The 15000-nt window shown below is 37.6% G+C and overlaps 1 protein-coding gene across 4 annotated transcripts in view; it reads left to right on the top strand.

The window, feature by feature from the left end:
- LOC135102892 (uncharacterized) overlaps positions 1-15000 on the top strand; it is a 245360-nt gene that overhangs the window by 210449 nt on the left and 19911 nt on the right. For 2 of the 4 annotated variants that reach the window (XM_064008509.1, XM_064008515.1), the window contains one exon: positions 2548-2687. The exons of 1 other annotated variant lie outside the window; for it this stretch is intronic. In XM_064008509.1, the coding sequence (XP_063864579.1) occupies positions 2548-2656 (109 nt within the window). In that variant the 3' untranslated portion in view covers positions 2657-2687. Of the gene's footprint in view, positions 1-2547; positions 2688-6577; positions 6719-15000 lie in introns of those variants that run through there. One more of the 4 variants, XM_064008510.1, reaches the window with a different exon arrangement.

A 15000-nucleotide genomic window follows, 5' to 3' on the forward strand; every position in this document is an offset into this window, starting at 1 on the left:
CATAACATATATCAGTGGAATGTTCACCTTAAGAATTTAAAATATGTAATTTAACATCGCTGGTGTGAAATATTTTCCTCAAGTAGCGGCATCAAAACAAGTGGTTGACAATATCCGCCGAGTTGTCTTTGTTTCAGCACTGTGTGGCTAGACCAGCATTACGATCATATCAAGATGATCATTAATTTCTCTCATATATATATATATATATATATATATATATATATATATATATATATATATATATATATATATATATATATATATATATATATATATATATATATATATATATATATATACATATATATATATATATATATATATATATATATATATATATCAGTGGCATTTTACCTTGCCACTATATATATATATATATATATATATATATATATATATATATATATATATATATATATATATATATATATATATATATATATATCCACGAACCAAACGTGTAATCAGCAACAGCAACATATAAATACAATAATCTTACCTGAGGCCTGACGACTAGGTTGTGTAGTGCAGTACACAACAACATGTGTATTCCTTCAGTGATAGTGCTGTGCAGTATTTATTTTTTTTTTTTATGCCGCTTACATGTTGAAGGCACTTTTCTATGAAAAGTGTATAGCGAAAGATATTTTCCTCGGCATCGCTTTTTGGGACATGTTCTACACATTCCATGAAGTTTAAACTAATTTTTTTTAAGCTTGTTTTATATGTAATACATATTTCCACATTTTCTTCCCTCTACCAATCAATATCCAAAAAAATCTATGTACAAAAAAAAAGAACCACTAACCCACGAATTTATTTTCAAAAACAACAAACAAAATCAACGTAAAATATTTCCGCAAAGCTTTTTTTTTTTTTTATGTTTATAGTTTATTATTTATTGTTGCATAAGGAGGGAAATACAGAACACAGAGATTAGAAAACACACACACACACACACACACACACACACACACACACACACACACACTGGTATACATTGAACTTAATAAAATTGAACTTGAGAAAGAACATATAAAAATGACAAATATATCGTAAAGATTGTAAATAAAGTTGGCAATAATTATCTGAAGAGTTTCAGAATGGGACAAATCCACTAGATCATTATGTTGTAGTAATAACAACAAGGAAACCAAACCCAGAAAAAAAATCAGAAAATTTAGGTCCTCAGAGAAAAGTTAAGAATGTAATGGGTAACAAAACACGGAGGTAGTTGAGTTATGCCGAGTTGTTTAATATAATATGTGAGATTTTTTCCCCTATAAAAGCACCCATTGCAACCAGTGATTCAGATGGGAGAAATTATTCTTGCAATATAGTATAGATAAGTGTTGGCGTTCTGTTTTGGAACAATCTAAGCTACAATGATATCAAAGGGAGTGATGTAAAATTTTTATGAATATAATTTATCAGCATCATGATAATTATGTGAGAACTACATTCACCAGTCAAGGATTTGATTCCTGTTCATGGTTGGAGATTAGGAAGGCCATCCGCTCCGGTCAACTCGTAGGTTCCCTGAAGGCAAAACCAAAGTCCTTTCATTTGAAGGGACCTTCCTATCCCTGATCCATCAGGAAAACCCAGACACAAAAACTACAACTATACTGGTATCAAGATAATCGTACTGAAACTAGATTCACCAACAAGAAATAGTCACATGTCGTGATGTCACGGATAGTGTTTACATAACGGTCGCCATATTGCCATGGCTCCCTTACCATCCCGCACCTCAACTCTTTACTTTTGCCATTCACACTGCAAACACTCACGCTGGCCGCCTCTAAGGTACTCCCTGTACTGTGGAATCCACGAAATTCACTTAAAATTCTCATTTCGGTTTCTGTTCCAAACTTAACTAAATTTCATTGTTCATTGACACTCCTGTATTTCCATGAAACGCTTAATGAACGTCATGTTGCATGAAATTACTTTACCATTGATTTCCATATCTATGTGGTGGTCATTCACCATTTTTTTTTTTCATTCTTGTGTGACGTTCTCAGCAATAATTCATTGCTATTCAAGCTTTTTTTTTTCTTGTGTGTATGGTCCAAAAGGTTACGAGGGCTTACTAGTCTTCTTTAGTGATTTTTCGTTTTCTCCACTTTCCTGAAAATTAAAATTATGAGAATTTTGCAGCGTACTCCCGTCTGTGATACTCTGAATTCTGTACAATGCCTCAGTTTTCTTTGTAGGCTCTCTCTCTCTCTCTCTCTCTCTCTCTCTCTCTCTCTCTCTCTCTCTCTCTCTCTCTCTCTCTCTCTCTCTCTCTCTCTCTCTCTCTCTCTCTCTCTCTCTCTCTCTGTATATTATATATATATATATATATATATATATATATATATATATATATATATATATATATATATATATATATATATATATATATATATATATATATATAATTAAAGGTAAAACTAAAATATGCCGTGAAAAATTAACGATTTAATTGTCATACTCATTCTAAATAATCAAAAATAGTTTGTCATGAGATATTTCTGATCGAGTTCCTTTTTCCAGGTTAAAGTTTGTTTTCCGTGTAGCCGTGAGCCGTGCCGGGCAGCCGCCAGGGCCGCCACCCCGCGCAACAGTTGGACGCGCAGCGAGTCTCGGTATTGATTTGTTTTGATTGATGACTCCTAGACGTTGATGGTTCACGGGTGAGTAAGGGAAACTTTACTCTGCTGAATTTACTTATTTTGAATAATGGTAAAATGAATATAAAGTAAGGGCACCATATATATATATATATATATATATATATATATATATATATATATATATATATATATATATATATATATATATATATATATATATATATATATATATATATATATATATATATATATATATATATATGACTATTGAAGAAATCAATGTGCCAAGATTAGATTTGATACAACGATCACACTTCCGTCAGTGTGATGTCAGAGGTCTCAGGAGCAGAAGGGAGTGATTTTTTTTTTCCTTTTTAAATATGAAAATAAAAGAAAACTGACTACATAGGTATGGGAAAAGTTGAAATAAAAAAAAAGTAAATAATGGTTCTGTTCCCTCCAACAAGTCAGTTTCTATGATGCAACCTCCGAGGAATCGCAGCTGCTTGGTAGTTTTGTTATATCACTAGAAATATAAAAACTACATCGATCACTGTCATTATATCATATTATTCTTCAGTAGTTAGAATTGCTTCATCATTACTTTTATATCACCAGTTAAAAATTAATCGAAACGGTTTTTAGGAAAAAAAAAAAAATCGCTCCAGTTTCCTTTCCAAATGGGCTGACAATTAGGAAATGAATTGTTGCTCACATCGTCCAGCCGAGTTTGAATTACAGAAAAATTGTTCTTTAATGAAAAGCAGATTCTAGTTTTGACTGTGTTGGCGAGAGAGAGAGAGAGAGAGAGAGAGAGAGAGAGAGAGAGAAGAGAGAGAGAGAGAGAGAGAGAGAGAGAGAGAGAGAGAGAGAGAGAGAGAGAGAGAGAGAGAGAGACAGACAGACAGACAGACAGACAGACAGACAGACAGACAGACAGACACACTCACTCACACACAAACTGACTGACTGACACGCAGGCATGCAGGAATTCACAAAATGGAGTGTGTAAATATAAAGACAGACAATGAGAAAGATGGACTAATGGACAAACACCCCGACAAAAGAAAAAAAAGTCCAGAAAAAACTATGCATATCATACACGAATATATACATACATACATACATACATACATACATGCATACATACGGTCTATATCCAAGTGTAGTGTAGAGTGGCGCACGTTGCTATCTCTCGTCAGGTCACAGTGAGAGGCAATTTCCGCGAAGTTCGCTAATGCCCCTCCATGTTTTACTCGTATCTCGACCGTAATAAAGGGCTCGCGCATTTAATCTCCCAGTAGCGGCCACAGCATTATTAATTTTACTGCTACTGTTATTTTGTGGTGTTCGGATCACGGGTGCGGTAAAAGCCTCGATACGTAGCGTTGTACCGTATGATAACATAGTAGACGGTTTTCATTCTCAGTTACTTTATGATAAGAACATAAAGAATCATAAGAATCTCTTTAAGTTCCTGTTTTTACTTTTCTCTTTCAACATTCTCAAATCCGCAGATGAAAACTTCTACAAGATTTAGCATCAGTAAATAAAGATTATATTGAATAAAATTATCAATTCGCAGATTTCAGAAGAACGAATGACCATTTTTCGATCGACGAATTTAAACCAAACACTCTTGGAATCAGCCATCAATTGAGTTTTCTTTTTCCAGCAAAAATTTATGATGAATGACTCTCTCTCTCTCTCTCTCTCTCTCTCTCTCTCTCTCTCTCTCTCTCTCTCTCTCTCTCTCTCTCTCTCTCTCTCTCTCTCTCTCTCTCTCTCTCTCTCTCTCATAGTCGTAGTTTCAAATTAATCTTGTCATTTTTTTTCTTTTTGCATTAATTATGGAGTGACCTACTTTTTTTTAAACAAATTCGTAGTTTTGCATTTCAAGCGCACACACACACACACACACACACACACACACACACACACACACACACACACACACACACACACACACACACACACACACAAATGCAACTTCTTATATTTCAATACTTTTGTGTTTAAACGCTGATAAATCATGACAAATTGTTACCAACAAGCCATATAACCATCTCCACTTCCAAGAACTACCGAACTGAATGCTTGAAAAATACACCTCTTCTTGAACGAACGTCTAGCACTGTTGTATACTAGGATCACTTAAGTTTTTATCAGTAGTGATATGCTTGCTTGTTTATTTATCAATTAATTAAATTTATATATTCGTATTATTATTGTTTTTTTTTCTACAGTTCATAAACTAATTCTGTAACTCTTGATAAGCTGTGAATTGTCCCGCGTGAAGCCAAAATTTGAGGGTTCTTTACACATTGCTTTTAAATGATCTTTGATAATTTTTCGAGGGTCGTATCTGCATTTAGATTTTCACTTTTCAAATGCTTATGACAATCATATTGCACACACACACACACACGGAGAGAGAGAGAGAGAGAGAGAGAGAGAGAGAGAGAGAGAGAGAGAGAGAGAGAGAGAGAGAGAAATTAGTTTGTTTATAGTATGTTCTGTTATCAAAAGCATCACACCCCTATTCGACTTTGAAAATGAAACCATTGACACTGAATGCGGAATGTTGCAAGTTGTTTATTTCCTTTGCCTCTTGGCCTTTCCAGTGCTCATCCCTTTCCAACCTCTATATGCTCACATCAACGAACATTACTGTCTGAGTCCCATTCACCAGCCATTCCTCGTCAACATCACCAATGAGATAAGGGAAGCTTTCGGAGAATTATTGGTAGGAGCTGGAGCCTCAGAGTGGAAGCGTGTCCGAGGAGGCCATGCTGGTGTATTAGTATTGGCCTGTAGTGTTTATCTTGGTCTTTATCGGAGTGCCAGATTTTGTCAATGAAGGTACATCAGTATACATGGAGGCAGGCATCCACTTCACCGAAGTAAGTAAGTAAGTGTGTGTGTGTGTGTGTGTGTGTGTGTGTGTGTGTGTGTGTGTGTGTGTGTGTGTAATATTTAGGTTTCTTTGTCGTATGGTATTAATAACTCTTAGTTCTCTGTTAGTAAAACTGTACTTAAATAGATCATCGCAGTGTACCTCGAAAACATCATTTACAAATCTGATAGTCGGAATCGAACAAGAAAAAACAGTATTGTCCCTTCCCCTTGGGCGTCGGCATGAACACAAAGCGCCAGTTGATGAAGCCGCTGGGTGGTGACAGTTGCAGTTTGTGTGTGCGTCATTGCGTATACATTTAGGATGAAGCAGGATATATATATATATATATATATATATATATATATATATATATATATATATATATATATATATATATATATATATATATATATATATATATATATATATATATATATATATTATATATATATATATATATATGGGTAAATATTTATATCAAGAAGTATGGATAGATGAGTGGAATCTTAGGTGTCTGCCACATAATCCTGTCTCTAAGTATTTCACTTCTCGATTTTCTCTCAGCTTGTCGAATTTTGCTCTAAACCTATAAATGATCAACGTTTTCTCTTCTTCTATTCTTCCTTCATGAACAGAATGCCTTAACTTCCTCTGATTTGCCATTCCAACAAAGCACGACTGTTGCTACATACCCTGGAGCTCTGTTTACTCACTACATCTCACTCCAGCAATAGCTCCGAAATACTGAAAGTACTTATTTTCCATCAAATGATATATATATATATATATATATATATATATATATATATATATATATATATATATATATATATATATATATATATATATATATATATATATATATATATATATATATGTGTGTGTGTGTGTGTGTGTGTGTGTGTGTGTGTGTGTGTCTAGGTCAAACATGAGGGAACATACATGCAGTGCACTCGGCTCGGCTAGCGATAAATAAGTCTAACAACACCTACTGCAGCAGACAGATTCTCCACCTACCACTTTCCGGGTGCGCATCTTCCTCTTATTTCAGGATCTCAGATACAATTTCCCGAAGATCCAGCGGCACAGAGACTTGTCCCGAGTAATCCTGGGACGTCTGGGCAAGTACCGCAGCTTACCTGCCGGAGGGTGAAACACAGGTGTGAGCCATTGAGTGAGTTTGCTTGTAAGCCGAGTGTGTCTCTTAGGTTTTCTTAGATGGAGTGATCAAAGAATCTGCCAGCGTAATTAAGTCTGCTCGTCTGTTTTAGATGGTGTGTGTTTGTGTGTGTGTTTTTTAATCAGATTGTTTTAGCTAATTTCTGTTTATTCAATATTGGTTAGATACAAACTCACTATGCTTATTAATGTACATATTATGTTCATTAATACAAACTCAAATACATGCAAACTGAATTTCAAACAGAACAGGATACAAGTGTAATGGCTCACACTAAGAATTGATACACATCAGGAAAAATGGCTGGCTATGATGATAATTATGATAATTATGAAATATTTTTTATGGTAATAACAATAATAAACAAATAAAATTGAGAATGAGAACATGGAAAAAATCATTTTGTCCCAAGCTTACGTGATGTTCCTGTAGCATACGTGGTACAAGATGTCAACTAATTGCTGTTGAAATGATCGTTTCTGCCACAGATTCATCACAGTCCTTCGGGAAACCCATTCACTGCCAACTCCCTTTCACGACAGAACTTAGCCCTGGTTGGCGCAGAGTTATGCGTCTTATGGAGGTTGGAAGGCCATTGTCCGGTGGTGGATTTGTAGTGACTAATGATGATGGTGGCGATGGTGGTGGTGGCTGTGATGATTAGCAGAGCCAGTTTTTTTTTATTATTTTATTATTATTATGATGCATATTTTTCTTAAAAACTCAGGGCAGATATAAAAAAGAAATCAATACAGGACAGTTATAAAAAAAATAATAATACATAGAAATCACTTCCAGAATAGCAAATAAATCTTCCCTTTCAACCAAAGTGTCGGAAGTGCGTCAAGACTACAAAGCTACCATGAAGGAACTACCAATATTTTGTTTTCTTAAGTAGGAGGGGCAGCGGCCAAGGGCAACAAAACTATAAAAAAAAAAAAAAGTCACTGAGATGCCGCTCCCCAAACAGAGTCGAAAGCAGTAGTAAAAAATTACAGGATAAGGGTCTTGAAATTTCTCTCTTAAAACGGTTCATGTCATAGGAAGGAGGAAATACAAAAGCAGATAGGGAGTTCCAGAGTTTACTAGAGAACTAGAGAAAGGGATGAATGATTGAGAATACTGGTTAACTCTTACGTTAGAGAAGTGGACAAAATAGAGATGAGAGAAAGAAGAAAGTATTATGCAGCGAGGCCGCGAGAGGGGGGGAAGGCATGCAGTTCGCAAGATCAGAGAAGCAGTTGGCATGAAAATAGCGGTAGAGATAGCAAGAGATGCAACAATGCAGCAATGAGAAAGAAACTGAAGACAGTCAGTCAGAGGAAATGTGTTGATAAGACGAAAAGCTTTTGATTCCACTGTGTCTATAAGAACACACAGTGGAACCCCCCAGACATGTGAAGTACACTCTATACATACCCCGTACAGAGTTAGCATCCGGAAGGATGAGAAAAAATGGCGGAGACGACTCAAAACACCAAACTTCATAGAAGCTGTTTTAGCTAGAGATGAGATGTGAAGTTTCCAATTTACATTATGAGTAAAGAACAAACCGAGAATGTAGAAGTGTAGGAGTGTAGTGTAGTATAGAAGAGAGGGGACAGTTGAGTATCATTGAAGAAGAGGGGATAGTTGTCTGAAAGGTTGTGTCGAGTTGATGGACGGCTTGAGTTTTTGAGGCATTGAACAATAAGTTTGTTCTGCCCCAATCAAAAATTTTAGAGAGATCCGAAGTCAGGCGTTCTGTGGCTTCCCTGCGTGAATTGTTTACTTCCTGAAGGGTTGGACGTCTACGAAAAGAAGTGGAAAGTGCAAGGTGGTATCATCAGCGTAGGAGTCGATAGAACAAGAAGTTTGGTGTAGAAGATCACCGATGAATAAAGGAAGAGAGTGGGTGACATGACAGAACCCTGAGGAACACCATTGTTAATAGATTTAGGAGAACAGTGACCATCTATCACAGCAGCAATAGAATAGTCGGAAAGGAAACTTGAGATGAAGTTACAGAAAGAGGGAAAAAAGCCGTAGGATGGTAGTTTGGAAATAAAAGCTTTGTACCAGACTCTATCAAAAAATTTTGGTATGTCTATGGCAACAGCAGAAGTTTCACCAAAATCTCTAAAAGAGGATGATAGGCAGGACTCAGTAAGAAAGCCAGAGCATCACCAGTAGAGCGTCCTTGACGGAACCCATACCGGCGATCAAATAGAAGGTTGTAAAGTTATAGATGTTTAAGAATCTTCCTGTTGAAGATATATTCAAAAACTTTATATCGGCAGGAAATTAAAACAATAGGACGATAGTCTGAGGGATTAGAACGGTCACCTTTTTTAGGAACAGGCTGATTGTAAGCAAAGAAAGGAAAGTAGATGTTGATAAACAAACTTGAAATAGTTTGAACTGGGCAAAGTGCAAGCACGGAGGCGCTGTTTCGGAGAACAATAGAAGGGACGCTATCATGTCCATAAGCCTCCCGAAGGTTTAAGCCAGCGAGGGCATGAAAAACATCACTGCGAAAGATTTTAATGAGTAGCATAAAGTAGTCAGAGGGTGGAGGAGAGGAAGGAACAAGCCCTGAATCGTCCAAGATAGAGTTTTTAGCAAAGCTTTGAGAGAAGAGTTCAGCTTTAGAAATAGATGAGATGGAAGTGGTGCCATCTAGTTGATATAAAGGAGGGAAAGATGAAGAAGCAAAGTTATTGGAGATGTTTTTGGCTAGGTGCCAGAAGTTACGAGGTGAGTTATATCTTAAAAGATTTTGACACTTTCTAACAATGAATGAGTTTTTTGGCTAGTTAGAGAACAGACTTGGCATGATTCTGGGCAGAAAAATAAAGCGCATGAGACTCAGGTGATGGAAGGCTCAAGTACTCTTTGTCGGCCATCTCTCTATCATGTATAGATTGAGATCAGGCTGTGTTAAGCCAAGGTTTGGAAGGTTTAGGTCGAGAGAAAGAGTGAGGAATGCCAGACACTATCACCTTTGTTATACGGTCAGCACACAGAGACGGGTCTCTGACACGGAAGCAGTAGTCATTCCAAGGAAAATCGGCATAATACCTTCTCAGTTCCCCCAATTAGCAGAGGAAGAACGCACGAGGCACCTCTGCTATGGGAGATCCTGAGGAGGGATTGGAGCGATAGGACAAGCTAATTACAGAACCCTGCCGAAACAAAAATTCTCTTTGGCTCCATTATTTTTCAAACATAACGCACGGAGCACAGTCTCCATCTTTATCATGATGTCATCGTCATCAAGATGTCATTGTCATCGTGGTGGTCAAGATTAAGTGTTTGTTATTTATTTGTTCATTTATCTATTTATTATTTTTTTTTATTTACTTTCATTTCTTGCGACTTTGACAGGTCATTATTTCCATCTTCTAGTTTCGTGGTTCCGTAGAAATTAGTACAGCAATTTTCAAGTAGTAAAAAAAATAATAAGCAAAAAGCACTCCAGTGATATGATCGTGAACAGGATATAATTCGGTAAGCTGCTGGAATGCGAGTGAAATCCGTGTGTGTGCGACAGCATCTGTTTTTCTTTCATACTTTTTTTTTCAGTAGCTTTTTATTTATTTATTTTTATTTATTTTATTTTTTTTTTTTCAAAAGTGAGTCTTCCGCTACCCGTTTGGCTGCTGCTGCTGCTGCTGCTGCTGCTGCTGCTGCTGCCAGTGTACCAACGGTTTCGCCAACTGGCAGAAAAGCAACAATGACACATACTTTGTGCTGGTACTAGTAAAGGTACTAAGAGTTACAGTACTACTACTACTAGTAGTAGTAGTAGTAGTAGTAATTATTACTGGTTGTTGTAGCTGTTGTTGTTGTTGTTGTTGTTGTTGTTGTTCTTGTGTTATTATTCTAATTCTTCTTCTTCTTACTATTATTATTGTTGTTGTTGTCGTTGATAGTAACAATAGTAGTAGTAGTAACAGCAGTAGTAGTAGTAGTAGTAGTAGTAGTAGTAGTAGTAGTAGCAGCAGTAGTAGTAGTAGTAGTAGTAGTAGTAGTAGTAGTAGTAGTAATAGTAGTAGTAGTAGCAGCAACAGCAGTAATAACGGTAGTATCAGTAATAGTAATAAGTAGTAGTAGTAGTAGTAGTAGTAGTAGTAGTAGTAGTAGTAGTAGTAGCAGCAGCGTTAATAGTAGTAGTAGTAGTAGTGGTGGTAGTAGTGGTAGTGGTAGTAGTGGTAGTAGTGGTGGTGGTAGTAATTGTGGAAGTAGTTGTGGAAGTAGTAGTGTTAATAGTAGTAGTAGTAGTAGTAGTAGCAGTAACATTAATGGACATCATCTTAACCACCATCGTTGTCCGCAGCGTTGTTGTCTACATCGTCTTTGTCACAGATATCACCATTACTGATTCATTATCGTCATGGTTATTGGTGTTATGGTCATGGTGTTGGTCGTCAACGTTCAGTATCAACACCGTCATTCATCATCGAGAACCTTATCCTCATTGTCGTTATCAGCGTCATCATTATCAGTAATATTCGTCATCGCAGTAACCATTATCATTATCGTCAACATCATATTCATCGAATGTGTCGTCAACATTGACATCGTATGTTTGAATAACGCCAACTACAATCGTCCTGTAATATTCATATCGCTGAAGGTCTCCTAAGTAATTACGAACAGGCACACATAGCTAGGTGGATGTTTTAAAATAGTTTGTTATTATTATTATTATTATTATTATTATTATTATTATTATTATTATTATCATTATTATTATTATTCATTATTATCATTGGTGTTTATTATTATTCACATTTTCACTACCACCACCACTCCACTTACTACTACTACCGCTACTCCTCTTACTACAACTACTACCATTCCAAACCACGTACGTACACTAAATTCTACTAGCATTATCATTAATATCATTGCCCTGGTTTCTTTGTCTCCCTCTTTCCCTCACTTCCTCGATCCATTTCTCTTCCCCTTCCTCCATCTTTTTCAGAGAGAGAGAGAGAGAGAGAGAGAGAGTGTGTGTGTGTGTGTGTGTGTGTGTGTGTGTGTGTGTGTGTGTATGCGCGCGCGTGTGCGTGCTTGGCTCCATGAAAACCACAGGGACATCAGATCAACAGGAGTCAAGTTACTGAATAACTGATCTTTTCCTTAAAACATCGAAAAATATGCGGCCGTGAAATCCAGTTTGCTCCAGCCAGTAACAGGGGGTCGTCCATCAGGTGGCTGGCGGTAGTTGCCATGGTTACTACGGGGTCGCGGAGGGAGGGGAGCACCAGCACCACCAATACTCAGCACTGCGAGTACACCAACGCTCTCCCCGCCGCCTCCATCCAACAGGTGCCAATGAGCTATTTTCCGAGCAAGACGTGCTGGTTAATATGCCCGTGATGCGAAAAATCAGGTGCCCATGTTATATTGAACACTGGACAGACTAGAATGTTGCTGCCAATGCTTAGTTTTGTTGTTGTTGAAGTCGATGTCGTCTCTCTCTCTCTCTCTCTCTCTCTCTCTCTCTCTCTCTCTCTCTCTCTCTCTCTCTCTCTCTCTCTCTCTCTCTCTCTCTCTCTCTCATACAAATTGGCCGCTCGGTAGAGTATTAGAAGTTCTTGTTAGCTGGAGATTCTTCGCTTTTGCCACATATATGAGATATTAGAGGTCATGTTTTGGTGCGTGCCGTGCAAGGCTCGTGAAAAGGTCGTGGTTAAAGGGCTGAAAAACTATTGCCAGGAAATACATACGTTAGCAAAATATAGAAGCAGGTCATACCGAGAATATATACGTGGGCGACTGACGGAAGGCGAGTCCAAAGCCTCATCCTCTTGGTGGCGTCGCACATTCGTAATGAGTCCAAGATCGCTGTCAGTATTGCATCAGCTGTGCTGTGGTAGAGTGCTACTGAACCTAAAGCAATAACCCGATGGTTAACTGTTCGCTGGAGTTTTAACACTGTTGAAAGAACATGGAATGAATTTTCCAGCATGTACGCAAGATGACAGTACGGTAGCTGGAGCTCGAAACTGTTTTTATGATCGCAGAGAATGAGAAAATAGAAAATGATGAAAGTTGAAATGATCTACCCATCAGTGCAAGTCTAACACTTTATTTGTTATCAAATTTATACAAATGAATTAATTAAGATTAGCACAAAAAGAAAAGTTGGTGGCATAGACACATATGTCTGTTGCCGGGAAAGTTATGTTTATGTGAATGTTGATAGATAATACACTGAGACAAATTGTATAGCTGTGAAGAAGCTGAAGGTGGTATATATCTGGTTTTATTGCTTACTTCAAAAGAAATTTAAATATTCAATGATTTCCGCCTCTCTTCTGCCAAGAATCTTGATACCGACACACCAGAAAAAGGAATCTAATTTTCTTCATTTTTTTTTTTTCTTTTTCAACAGAGATGGTTTGAAGTGGCTTACCGTCTATATGCTCAGATCTTCAAAAAAATTTCAGGTTTTACTGTGCTATCCCAAAGAAAAAGTTTTTCAACCAATAATCATGGAAATAATCTGATCAACTTTCATTTAATTTTCTCTTTAAGTTGTATGTATGACTTGAATTAATTTTATCATGATGGCGATTCCTTACACCTTTTATTTTTTTACTGCAACGTATTTGGGCAGCTTATGTTTTCTACGAGGTCCAGGCGAGGCAGATGCATCCACTCCAGCACCAGCCCAGCACATCAGCCACTGACGTTTCGCTTTGTACTGAGTTTCGGGTTAAGGAATTCACTCTGCTGAGGGGCCCGGACTTGGTGCATTCACCTGTGCTCCAAGATGAGATCGTGTGGGCTAGCAGACTCACCAAGGGGAATCCTTGGTGGCCGGCACCGGCGCCTTGCCCTCCACCACCTTGGCGACATTTTCCTAAGGATTCATTATTGTTTTGGTAGTGATTTTGTTGCGTGGGTTTTGTTAGTGTTCTTGGCGATAGTAAAATGTACAAAATCAAGTGTCACTACCTCACTTCTGCAATCCAAAACGGTAGTTAGTCGCTACACTGACACATCGTACAAAATTTGGTCCTGCACAAAATTTGATGTATTCCAAAATAATACTATTCTCTTGCTTGAGAAAACGTGTGATTACCCTAAAATCTAAATTATTTTAGTGCTACGTGTTAGGTAACAGTTTGACTTAAACATTTTAGAGACACGTTTCTGTAAATTGTTATATCATTTTTATTTTCTTTCAGTCAATGGTCCAAGTTTTCTTTCTTCCAGTTCAACGGTACATTGTACAGGAAATTCTCAGCAATGTCAAGTTGGATTCGATACCTCTCTGCTCCTCCAGGTGCTTCGACCTTTCTCACATTCACCCGTTTTGTGATCAGCGTTTAATAATCGAGTAACTCATTTGCTTAGACCTCACGCGTTCTCAGGTTCCACAAGTCTATTTTCTACAGCAAAGAGCGACTACAGACTGTCATTCATTCATATTAGTGGTAGTAGTAATAGTAATGGTGGTGATGGTGGTGGTGGTGGTCGTGGTACTACGTAGTATAGTAAATACAAGTATAAAAAATGCATTTAAGGTTTAAGAATCATCAGCCATCATTCCTCACAAAAGATTGCAAACAACAATCCTCACTTTTCTATTTCCACCAGACTGGTCATGGCTGTAGTCTCTGTGGAGTCATATTTCGCTCGCGACCTGCGCTCTCGTTACCCTGCTACTAATTACTTGTACCAGGGTCTTTTCTTCAAATGTCTTCCCTTCCACACTCCAAGCCTGATTTGCTCTCCAGTCTTATCTTTCTTTCCTTATATCACGTTCGTGTTATTGCAGCATGAAGGCCAGTGTGCAATAGGTATAGAAACCCTGAGACCAAACATTCATAACATGCACCGCGACAATGTTGCGTTGGGTCTCGTGATCAAAAAAACTTGTCTTCACGTATTCTTCGTTTGCTTTTTCTATTTGTCTTTTTCACTTCGTACAGCCTTCCTTTTCATCTTGTGTGTGTGTGTGTGTGTGTGTGTGTGTGTGTGTGTGTGTGTGTGTGTGTGTGTGTCAGTCTGTGTGTGTGTGTGTGTGTGTGTGTGTGTGTGTGTGTGTGTGTGTGTGTGTGTGTGTGTGTGTGTGTGTGTGTGTGTGTGTGTGTGTGTGTGTGTGTGTGTGTGTGTGTGTGTGAGAGAGTGTACGCGCGTGCACACACACACACACACACACAATGTTATTCGTCTCTGAAACTTTACCTCGAGATTTGAGACCTCCCATAGAAGTGAAATAAATGTCTTACTGGTGGTCGGAAAAATTACGATATATTGGTCAAAGTCGATACATTGTTCAGAGAGAAGCGGAA

Source organism: Scylla paramamosain, chromosome 8 (assembly GCF_035594125.1).
Source record: "Scylla paramamosain isolate STU-SP2022 chromosome 8, ASM3559412v1, whole genome shotgun sequence".
In the NCBI taxonomy this organism is placed as follows: Eukaryota; Metazoa; Arthropoda; class Malacostraca; order Decapoda; family Portunidae; genus Scylla; species Scylla paramamosain.